Raw genomic sequence first — 11,426 nt, 5'->3', positions numbered from 1 at the left:
CACAAGGCCAGACACAAGCCCTGCGATCACGCGCGCTAGTCCCAAATTTCCAGCTACCGTGTGCCATTTCACCTGCCTCACCTTGGATGCTTTGACCCCTTCCCCCTAAAGGCGAAGGAGCTTGGTCTCAGCAGAAAGCCTGCTTGCTGCCACTACAGAATAAGTTTCTTCAGGGGTTTTGGCGTAGTCCCTTTCCCCCCTCCGCGCGGTGAACCGCGACGCGGGTTCGGTGACCGGTACCGGAACGTGACTTGGCGTCGAGAGTGTACAGCTCCTCTTACCGAGGGAGGTCAAGTCCCAGGCGAGCCGCGGCCGGGCCAGCTTTCCGGGCTGGCGCGGTCACCGACCCCGGGTGGCGTCCAGGCCGGCCGGAAAGTGACGCGAGGCCGGGGGGGGGCGGGGTGGCGAGCGCGGCCCCCAGAAAGGCGGGAGCGCCCGAGGAGCCGACAGCGACCGCAGCTGCCGGGTCGCGGGCCGGGCGAGGCCGGGGACGCGCTCGGGGGAGGGCCGGGGTGCCCACCTACCGCCAGGGCGCACGGAGGGCGCGGGCTGGACCTGGGCCTGGTGTGCCCGCCCAGGGGCTCCCCGTCCAGCCCTTCTCCGCCCCCGGGAGGGACAAGGGGAGGGCAGACGGCCGGGCCCGCCCCCAGCCCCAGCCCCAGCTGCGGGAGAGAGACTTGAAGGCACCACCCCGGAGCGGAGGAACCAGTTTGGCCGGTCCGGGGGTGCGGAGAGAAAAGGGCGGCCGCAGAGGACGGGCGCACGGACGCGGGGCGGGGGAAGGCGGGGAGCCATTGGCGAGAGGCGAGAGGCGAGAGCCAGAGGAGCCGCCGCCAACTGGACACGCTTCCCGGGGCCCCGGGCCAGCCCCCGTGCGCCATGAAGGGCTAGCGCGGCCGCCGGGGCTGGGGCCGGGCGGTGGCGGCGGCCAGGTGCGCAGCGAGCGTGCGGAGGGGCGCGCACCCGGCGGATGTCCCAGCCCGGGCCAGAGAGCGCCAGGTAAGGAGGGGCGCGGCGCCGGGCCCCCAGCCTTCCCCACGGGGCGGATCCAGCGGTGTCCCACAGGTCCTCTGGCCGCCCCGGAGCGTGTGGACTCCCGGGATCCGGGATGCGGTGGCAGCAGCTGTCCGCACCTTCCGGCTCCGGAGCCCACACGGGTGGGAATTAGATGGGGGCCGGGAAACTTCGCGGCCTCGGGGATGGGGAGGCACAGCTGGCCGGGCAGGCAGCGCTGTGGAGACGTTCAGGAGGTTTCACCTGCGGGAGGGAGCGGGAACTCGCAGGTGGCGTTCGGGTTGTTTGGCTTCGCCACGCACATGTCTGCGGTCAAGCTATAAGGGGCGAGCCGGGCCGGACTTGCAGGTCCTTGAGGGGCAATGCTGCAGGCTTCCCTGCAGTGTCTGCCGCCCCTCCAGAAGTCTCCCGTTGGCCAAGTTCTGCTGGGGCCCCCTTTGGGAGCCGATGCCAACATGTCTGAAAAATACCTTAGGACCTAATGTACCTGGCGCACCTCCGGGGAGGGATGGAAGGACGAGTTCGCTTCCACCGCGCCTGCTGCAGGACCAGGTACCCTCCTGACGTCTTCCGCGAGCTTTAGCGCGGGTCTGGAGGTGATGGGGAAGAGGGACTCCTTTCCCAGTGATGGTAGGGACGTCTCCGCCAGCTGCCGTGGCACCGCCACAGGCCATCTCTTTCCCTCCCCAGTATGATGCCCGGCGGGGGCTGTCACTTGGCCGGTGTGCGTGCGGAGGGGCGACTTGTCGGGGCGGGGGTTGCAGAGAATGGCGTGTTTTAACCCTCCACCTCCCCACACATCCCCAAGTGAAAGAAAAACCTTCCGTTGTCCGCCCAACTTCTCGGAGGGGGTGTGTCCCGGGACGTGGCTGGGAACGCGGATTCGCCGCAGCTGTCGGGGATGCATGGGAGTGCGGAGGGGATGCGGAACGCGGGAGGGGAGTTGACTCGCGCCAGGCAGGGGCCCCCGGGACCGCGAGTGCCCCTCAACCCCACCTGACCCCTCGGGCCTGCCCGCGGTGTCCCCGGCCGACTCCAAGTCCTTGTTCGGCGGCGCCGGACGCCGCAGAGCTCCCTTCCCGGAAACTGCCCGCCCCGTTGGCTTGGGAAAAGATTCTCTCCCATCTTCCTGGGTGCATTGCCTTCAGAGTTCTGCCTCTGCTCCTTCAGAGTTCAGTGAGACCACACAGGAGTCGTGCCTGAAGATCTCCAGGCACACAGTAGGTTATGGACGAAGGTTGACTGCTTTTAGGAACAAAACTGAAAATGTGTGATAAAATCTCCAGTGATGGTAAATACAAGAGCACAGAAAAAAGAGGAAACACAAAATGTAAAGTAGAAGTTCTAATTTTCATCGTCTCGGGAGCACTTTTGTGTTAGACTTAAAACGCCATTCATTAATGCGGGGCCTGTTGGGGAAGGCTTTATGTGAACCTACTATAAATACTTTTACCGTGCAAAAAGTAATTAACGCTTATTAGCTGATTCCTTTCTGGGGGAGAAGTCTGCCTGCAATTACTCCGAATTTTCTTAACGACTTTCATTATGTAGTGGAGGCTTCCTTGTTCTAATTTTAGGTAAGAAACCTTGCGCACTTTCTTCTTTCGCCAGTTGCTAGTGGCTGTGCTTTGGTGATTCTTGGTGATTCTCTGTGTTTGTTATTGAGGGCCAAACCAGGCTCCTGTGGCTTAACACTGGTGAACGCAGATGCCATCTGTGTGAGAGCCGCTCGGGCCCTTTTCACGCTTTCCTTTTATTTTAAAGAAAATGCATGCCAGTGTGCACCTGTTTTTGTTAGTAATGGAACTAGGAGGTGGTTGGTTTTTATTTTTTATTTTTTTTATTTTTATTTTTTGTTTTTAAATTGAGACTTTAATGATTTGATGGGGCACCTGGATGGTTCAGTCGGTTAAGCATCTCACTTCAGCTCAGGTCATGATCCCAGGGTTTTAGGATCACGTCCCCCGTGGGGCCTTATGCTCAGCATGGAGCCTGCTTGTTTACCGCTCATGCTCGCTTGCTCTCTCTCAAGTAAATACAATCTTTAAATAAATAAATAAAATAATGATTTGGTAAAGCAAATGGCGTAACAAAAATATCTGCAGACTTAAGGCAAGTTTAGTCCTGGCTCCGTGTTTTGCCTGGATTTCAGTCTTTGGGATCTTCCCATTCATGGCACCAATCGGCTCCAGATAGAAGGTGTTTCTTTCCCTCCCTCCCTGCCTGCCTTTCTTTCCTTCCTTCTTTTTCTTCCTTCTAAAGCAAGGAGTGGTGGAAAACTTGTGGATTTAGATTCCCACGGGTTTTATTCAGTTCCTTATTTTAAATTGTATTTGATTTTTATAATTTATTATACTTTTAATTTTTATTTATTTTTACAGTTTTATTTATTCGAGAGAGAGAGAGAGAGAGAGAGAGGGAGAGAGAGAGAGAGAGAGAGAGGCAGAGGCAGGAGAAGCAGGCTCCCCACAGAGCAGGGAGCCTGATGCCGGCCTCCATCCCAGGACCCTGGGATCATGACCTGAGCTGAAGGCAGAGGCTTAACCCACTGAGCCACCCAGGCGCCCTATATTTATTTTTTAAATTGTCTAACCTTAGATAAATTCCTAAATTTTCTGAACCTTAATTTACCCCCCCCCAAAAAAAGATAATAACTTCCTTTGGTTGTTGAGAGAATTAAATGAGAACAGGTGAATGTCCCTTATACACAGGTGTTCCTGTGTTCTTCATTAAACTATTTTAAAAATAGTGTAAAGCCCAGATGTTTGGTGTATTTTTAATATATTGCCTTGCTGGTTTAAATTCCTTCTCAGTTTTTAATAAACGACGTTCATGAAATCCACGTGATCCTTATAACTCTAGAGAGATTTGAATCTATTTGTGTTTTCTCTTGTGAATGCAGAGGAACTTGCTTTTTAGTTACCAGAACAAGTTTTGTGGGGTCCATTCACGTCACGTATGTCTAAAGAAAGATGTTTTTAAAGTCCCTTAAGCACATTTTAGATTTGCTCCTGTATTTGGTTCTAGATCCCTCTCCTGGGAAGTTTCTTTGGGGGGAGGGGTCGTGTGAGTTTTCAGGTGTCAGCATCATTCAATTAGCTTAATTGTATTCATAACACCTGTAGGTGTTTTGTTACTTATTAAGATAAGTAAAAATTAATTTGCTGCCAGAGTCTTAATAACACAAAAAGAAGATAGTTCATCCTTTATTTTGTTGTTAACCAAGTTACTCCTGAATGCCCATCCCTGTGCCCAAATAAAAAGAATGCCCAATCTAAGATCTTGTGAGGTCCTGTGTTACGAAAAACCTGGCATAGTGGAGGAAGAGTCTAGAAAGCATGGCTATATAAAACAGTCTTGTTTCTTGTTGTTATTCTTAGAAAACAGAGGAATTATCATCTGATCACCTAGGAATACATTAGTACTTTCCCTAATACTTCTAAATGCGTTGTACTTTTAAATACATTGTTTCCCAAACAGGCACAATAGGAAGTATGTTCGATAACTGGGCCCAGGGCGCCCGGAGTGCAGCGGCAACAGGAAAATAGACATTGGTGACATGTGCTTCAGAGTTCTTTGACCTAGCTTGGAATCCGGGTCTCACAGCTTTCTTAGCTGTATAACCTAGGGCAAGTTATTGAATCTGTCTAGCTTCAGGTTTTTTTAATCTGTAAAATGGAATATTAATAATAATAACAGTACCTCACAAGGTTGTGTGAAGAGTTCCAAATGTGAGGATGAATCTAGCTAAATTTAGCTTGGCACAGAGCTCAATAAAACATAGTCATTAATATTACTATTGTGTTGGGGTGCCTAGGTGGCACGGTCAGTTAAGCATCCAACTCTTGGTTTTGGCTCAGGTCCTGATCTCAGGATGGTGAGATCGAGCCCCGCCTAGGGCTCCACACTCAACATGGAGTCTGCTTAAAATCCCCCCCCCCACTTGCATTCTCTCTCTTCTCTCTCTCTCTCTTTCTCTCAAAAAAATTGTTTTACTGGGGCGCCTGGGTGGCACAGCGGTTAAGCGTCTGCCTTCAGCTCAGGGCGTGATCCCAGCGTTATGGGATCGAGCCACATCAGGCTCCTCTACTATGAGCCTGCTTCTTCCTCTCCCACTCCCCCTGCTTGTGTTCCCTCTCTCACTGGCTGTCTCTATCTCTGTCAAATAAATAAATAAAATCTTTAAAAAAAAAAAAAATTGTTTTACTGTTGTGTTGTCATCGGTATTGCTCGGTAAATATTGCTCATGCAGCAACTGCCTTTCTCCTAGACTATGTAGGATACAGGAATTGCTTTGCATGTTGGTATTTATTTAGCAAACATAGGTGACCATTTGCACCAAGCACTGGTAAGAAAGAGTCCCCCAGGGTAGGGGCGAGATTCTGAACCTCCATATCCAGGATTTGACTTCTGGAGCATGGATGTCTGGGGACAGCACGAAGTTTGAGGGTCCTCAGTAGCCTAGGGACATGCCACTCAGTCACCACCATGAGGTGCTGGGTTGTCAGAGGCCCTTGGGACACACAGAGCACTTCTGTGCCTCCTTTACCCCCCACCTCCTATCTCTTTCCCTCAGCCTCTGTACTTGCATTTAAAAAAAAAAAAATTTGTGTTCAAAACTCAGGAGTATCTGGAACTTGAGTCTTCCAGAAACGATCCGCGCTATGCAAGTGTCTCTCATTGGTGACGCCTCTTAAGCAGTGCTAATCAGAGACACTTGGTACAATCCGATTCATCCATTCACTGATTTAAAAAATGCCTTGAGGATCTCTTCTCCAGGCACTGTCGTGGGGATTACCTCCCTGCTTCACTGAAGCCTGTGAGGGTCGCAGAGGGCCTGAGTTACGGGCTTTTGTTTTTGCCTTTCTCCTTCTTTGGTAAGAAAGTAGCCCCTGTGTTCTTTCCCTCTGGTCTGGATGTCGTCCCTTTTGCAAGGGGAGATGGTGGGCCCAGCCCAATTCTGGCTCTGAAGCTCTGTGTTCGTGATCAGTCTCCAGGCTAGTGAATTTGCATTTAAGAAGGGAGAGCTGGGCCAGGAAGCTGGCTCTCAGTCTGGGAAAAGGCACTGACTCCTGGTGGTGGCGGTGGTGGTGGGGGTTGCTGAGGTCACCCTTGTCCTGGGACAGTCTTTCCGTGTCGATGGCCACCTCCTCTTCATGTGACTGAGAATCCTGCTTCGGCGTTGAATACTTGTGAGTACTTCTGACCTTTGGCTAGTAGCTTTGGTCTTTATTGACAGGGCTGTCCTTTATGGCTTTGTTGCTTCTCTGAGTGGCTTTTGGTCCACCAGAGTTCAGGTTTGTTTGGTTTAGAGCACACAGTGTTTGCAATCTGTTTTCTAACCTTTATTCAAGTTGAGCTGGAATATCCTCATTGGAGCTTCTCAGGCATTGTCCTCACACAGTCTCCAGTTGTCTATTCTTGCTGTTGGAGAAGCTCCCATGGGTTGGATGCATTATTTATTTTATTTTTTTAAAGATTTTGTTTATGTATTCATTAGCACAAGCAGGCAGAGCAGCAGGCAGAAGGAGAAGCAGGCTCCACGCTGAGCAGGGAACCCGATGCGGGACTCGATCCCAGGACCCTGGGATTATGACCTGAGCCGAAGGCAGACACTTAACCCACTGAGCCACCCCAGGTGTCCCAGGATGCATTATTTATTTTATAAAGTGCGATGTGACTTGTACACAGATTCTCACTGAGTCTTCTTGGGATGCAGTGCACTGCTGAGACTGTCTCTGAGATATGTAGAGATGATCTGTGGACCCACAAGTGTTTAATGTTCTCTGTAAGAAAATAGATGGCCATTTGTCTTGGGTGGTTTAAATATTCACTTACATGAGAAGATGGGTCAGATTTTGTAGGTTTCGTGCTGGAAACTATTGTCCTCACCACCATATTGGGATCCATTTGGGGGCCTCTAAGCCAGGCACTAGTAAATATTATAGCAAAAGTTCTGGAGGCTTATAAAAAAAGCAAAGCAAGTGTGTGGGTTTCATCAGATGGAAGAGATTATGGGGATTATGTGAAAATCTGTACTCCTGATCTCCCTTTAGTGCAGAAGTTCATTTCACGGGAGTTTTAATTGTAGCAAAATATTGATAAAATTTGCCCTTTTTAAATGTGAACTCAGTGGCATTAAGCACCTTCCTGGTATTAGACAACAGTCACCACTGTCGATTTCCAGAATTTTTCATCATCCCATTCTGATACATTGTACCCATTAAACAGTGGCTTCCCCTTTCTCCCTCCCCACAGCTCCCCGTAATCTCTATTCCACTGTGTCTCCATGGATTTGGCTAAATTCCTTATGTAAGTGCAATCATACAAAAAAATGTATCCTTTTGCAACTAGCTTATTTCACCCAGCACAGCGTCCTCATGGTTCATCCATGTCTTAGCAGATGTCAGAATTTCCTTCCTTTTCAGGGCTGAGTACTCACTGTGCATATACCATCTTTTGTTTATCCATTCATCATTCATTGGCACTTGGGTTGTGTCCACGTTCAGCTCTTGTGCGTAACATTGCTGTGAAGATAGGCAAGCGAGTATCTGTATGTTTGGGGGGGTTTCTGAGATCATCTTCGGTTTTGTGACATTTATCTTTCATAGAAGGTGGTTGGGATGGGCAGGGACGATCTCCAAAACAGCTTGGAGATAAAAACTTGGGGGAACTACAGGCAGGATGGTTGCGTGGAGGGCGCCTGAAGGGCGTGACACGCTTCTCCTTTTCACCTGCAGCTGCGCTCGGGAGCCGGCCACAGACTCTGGCTGTGCAGGCGGAAAGGCTCAGGAGCCCTGCTTCCACAATCTGGAGGCCCCTGCAGACCACAGCTGTCCTCCAGGGAGCACATTCTGAAGTAGAGAAAAAATTCTTAACTTTGGCTTCAGAATTGACTTGGATTAAAACACATTTTTTTGTTTTGTTTTTGTTTTGTTTAGGTGGAAGGAGGGTTAGCATGGGAGAGAAACTGATATTTAAATGTTTGGAAAAATTGAATCCTTAATAGATGGATTTCTACTTTGGGATGGAATCCATGGTTTTCAAAATAAGCTTTAAGGCCAAAGGGCAGTTATAGACTGTGGAATGGCAGAATTATCCCATGTTGCCTCTGTGTAATAATAGTAGGATAGGGGCGCCTGGGTGGCTCAGTCGTGAAGCATCTGCCTTCGGCTCAGGGCATGATCCCAGGGTTCTGGGATCGAGCCCCACATCGGGCTCCCTGCTCCGCTGGGAGCCTGCTTCTTCCTCTCCCACTCCCCCTGCTTGTGTTCCCTCCCTCTCTGGCTGTCTCTGTCTTTGTCAAATAAATAAAGAAAATCTAAAAAAAGATAATAATAATAGGATAAACACCGGAATCCATTCTTAAATGAGGTCAGTCTCTTAGGCTCAAGGTATCTTAATCTATATTTTCTAGAGAACAACAGACTCTCAGTTTATGTTCAGACTGTGGAAAAATTAGCCAAAATAAGGATTTGCGTGTTTTAAAAGCAGGTTTATTTTTTTATTTTATTTTATTTTATTTTTTTTGAGTTAAAAAAAAAATCTTCACACTAAGCCGAAGTACCACCATCCTTGGGTATTTTCCATCTTCCAATCCTGTGCTGGTCACAGCCACAAAAAGGATATTGGGGCTAACATGGCTGATCTCGCGGAGGTTTGATACTTGATTTTGTCTAGCTCAACTTGATTAAGATTGTTTAGATTTTTTTTTCCCCTCGGTCTTAGGCTTTCCCCCTTACATAGAGAAACATGGTGAAAATTCTCGAAGGTCAATGTGAGAACCGTGGACTGTGTGAAATGGTCACTAAATAGCGTCTAAGGTGTCCTTTGAGATCACTTGGACCAACACTCTTTTTGAAGCTGAAGGAAGTTTACTTAGGCCATGTCTCCTGGGTAACTCTTGGTCTCCCTTCCCGAATTCCATGGCCAAAGGACACTCTTGGTTTCTCCTAAGGAACTTTCTGTCTCCTCGGTCATTCCACAGAGTGGACCCTCTTTCTTAGCCTTATAGTCTGAAACAGAGGCCGCGTTTGTTCATCCTGCCAGCTGCCCAGCAGATATTAAAAGGCACATCCTGTGTGCCAGGCACTTGGCATCTGTCGGTGAACCCAGAAGATGAAGAGCTTGCCCTCACGGAGCTCACCTTCTGGAGAGGGGAAGAGAGGCAGTCGATACTAATGGTAGTAAGAGGGTCAATGATGCGGTATATCTGAAGATAAGTACTGGGGGGTAGAGGGGCCTGGGGGAGAACAGGATGCAGTTGTGGCGTGGAGAAGGTGACAGTGGAGCGAAGACTTAGCGGGGGCGGGGGGAACCTTGATCTGGGAACAGCGTGTCCTAGGCAGAGGGGACCGATTTCTCTGTGCAGGTGCTTGGCCCTGATTTGTCCGATGGAGCCCATGAACAGGTGGTTGGCTGTTCCTCAGACCTGCGAGTGAGGAGGGGAAGGGGAGGAAGCCAAGAGCAGGAAGGGGAGCCCCACCGTGCAGGGCTTCCTAGGTGTGTAAGGACCTTGGCTTTGACGTTGGGCAGGATCAGGGGGCAGTTGGTACAGGATGATCTGTGGTCTGGTTGCATTTTAAAAGGCCACTTTTGGTTGCCGTGGGGAGATGGGGGCGGCGGGGGTGGTCCTAGGCAGAGAGACCAGGTAGGAAGCTGACCCAGGTGAGCTATGGTGGAGGCTTGGACCTGGGTGAACTTTCTGTGAAAGAGAAAGTTGTGGGTGTATTTAAAAGGTAGAGCCAACAGGATTTCCGGACGGTTTGGCTATGGGGTATTAGGGAAAGAGGAGCCAAAGATAACCTTCTTGGCAGAACCTGGGTTGCAAACGGAAATCTGAGTTTCAAAATGCTCTAAACTCGATGGGCTGTGTTATAAAGAGGCTCTTCAGAAACATGCATATTTATGTAAAGTCTTGGTCCAGAGTGCTTTACCTTTGTTTATCTTCAGAGCCTGTCTTCCTACTTTGGTCAGGGAGAGGACTGGTGTTAGAAAAAGGAAATGGTTTGCACAAAGCCGAGGCCTTTACTGGAGGGAAGATGGTCTGTAATCCACAGGGTTTGTGGGGCCAGGGGTCCTCTGCAGCAAGAGGGAAGCGGCTGCCTCTCCAGGGTTGTTGCCAAGGTGCCGCCCCCTTGCTGTGTGTCGCCTCCTTGGGAAGCTCTTCCCAACCCTCAGATGCCGGCCAGCCTCCTCCATGTCCATCCACATGTTGTCCTTTTTTTTTTTTTTTTTTTTTTTTTTTTTTGAGAGTGAGAGCAAGCAGGGGGGGTGGCGGGAGGGGGCGTGCACCGTGGGCAGAGAGAGAATCTCAAGCAGACTCCCCGCTCAGCCTGGAGCTGGAGGTGGGGCTCGATCTCACCACTCTCAGATCATGACTTGAGCAAAAACCAAGAGTCGGAGGCTTAACCAACTGAGCCCCCCAACCCCCCCCCCACATGTGGTCTTTTTCTTAAACAGCTTTATGGAGGTATAATTCAAGTACCATATAATTCATCCTTTAAAAGTGTTTAGTCCACTGGTTTTTAGGATATTTACAGAGTTATGCAACCATCACCAAAAAAATTTTAGAACCTTTTCATCACCCAAGAAGAAGATCTATACCTGTTAGCGGTCACTCACGTTCCTTCCTCCGCTTAGCTCCTGGCAACCTCCAATCTGCTTTCCCACTCTGGACTCTATGTATTTGCCTATCTGGACATTTTGTGTAAACGGTATCCTACAACATCTGTTCCTTTGTGATTGACTCCTTTTACTTAGCAGAACATTTTCTTTTTTTTAAAGACTATTTATTCGAGAGAGCAAGAGAGCCAGAGAGGAAGCGGGTAGGAGCGGAGGGAGAGGGACAAGCAAACTCCGTGCTAAGCAGGGAGCCTGACTCCGGGTTCGATCTTATGACCCTGAGATCATGACCTGAGCCCAGACCAAGAGCTGGACATTTAACTGACTGAGCCACCCAGGCGCCCCTGAGCAGACATCCACGTTGTAACATTTATCAGTACTTAATTCCTTTTCCTTGCTGAACACGCAAGTTACTTTTGCACACGATGCATTCTTGAAAAAAGACACAGGAAATGGAAATGTTCGTCACAAACAGATCGACTTACATGTGACAAGGGAATTGTTTGTGCCCAGAGAACTCAGTGTGCATGTGTGTGTGCATGGGCATACACACACACACGTGCATTAACTTGTTCTCTTTCACAGTTGAATACAAAGTGCATGGAATCTGTGAATGCATCTAAAGACCAGTGGCTTTCTGGAGTCTTAATGATGTTCTTTCATTCAGTGATTCAACAGTTACTTATCAAATCCCCTCTGCACTCTAGGGCTGTACCAGGAAATGGTGGTTAAGAGAAGGATGAACATGGCTTCTCCTTTGGCATGTTTAATTGTGATGTTTAACGGAC

At 49.5% G+C, this 11,426-nt stretch overlaps 1 protein-coding gene across 1 annotated transcript in view; it reads left to right on the top strand.

Moving 5' to 3' along the window:
* The first annotated feature begins 459 nt into the window (after positions 1–459).
* The window catches only part of ATP8B1 (ATPase phospholipid transporting 8B1), a 124,427-nt gene continuing 113,460 nt past the window's right edge, over positions 460–11,426 (top strand). Inside the window, exon 1 of the mRNA XM_002920263.4 lies at positions 460–999. Coding sequence (XP_002920309.2) covers positions 971–999 — 29 coding nt within the window. The 5' untranslated portion in view covers positions 460–970. The remainder of the gene's footprint in view (positions 1,000–11,426) is intronic.

Source organism: Ailuropoda melanoleuca, chromosome 14 (assembly GCF_002007445.2).
Source record: "Ailuropoda melanoleuca isolate Jingjing chromosome 14, ASM200744v2, whole genome shotgun sequence".
Taxonomy (NCBI): Eukaryota; Metazoa; Chordata; class Mammalia; order Carnivora; family Ursidae; genus Ailuropoda; species Ailuropoda melanoleuca.
The sequence above is the reverse complement of the archived record's forward strand: the minus strand, read 5'-3'. Positions and strand labels throughout refer to the sequence as shown.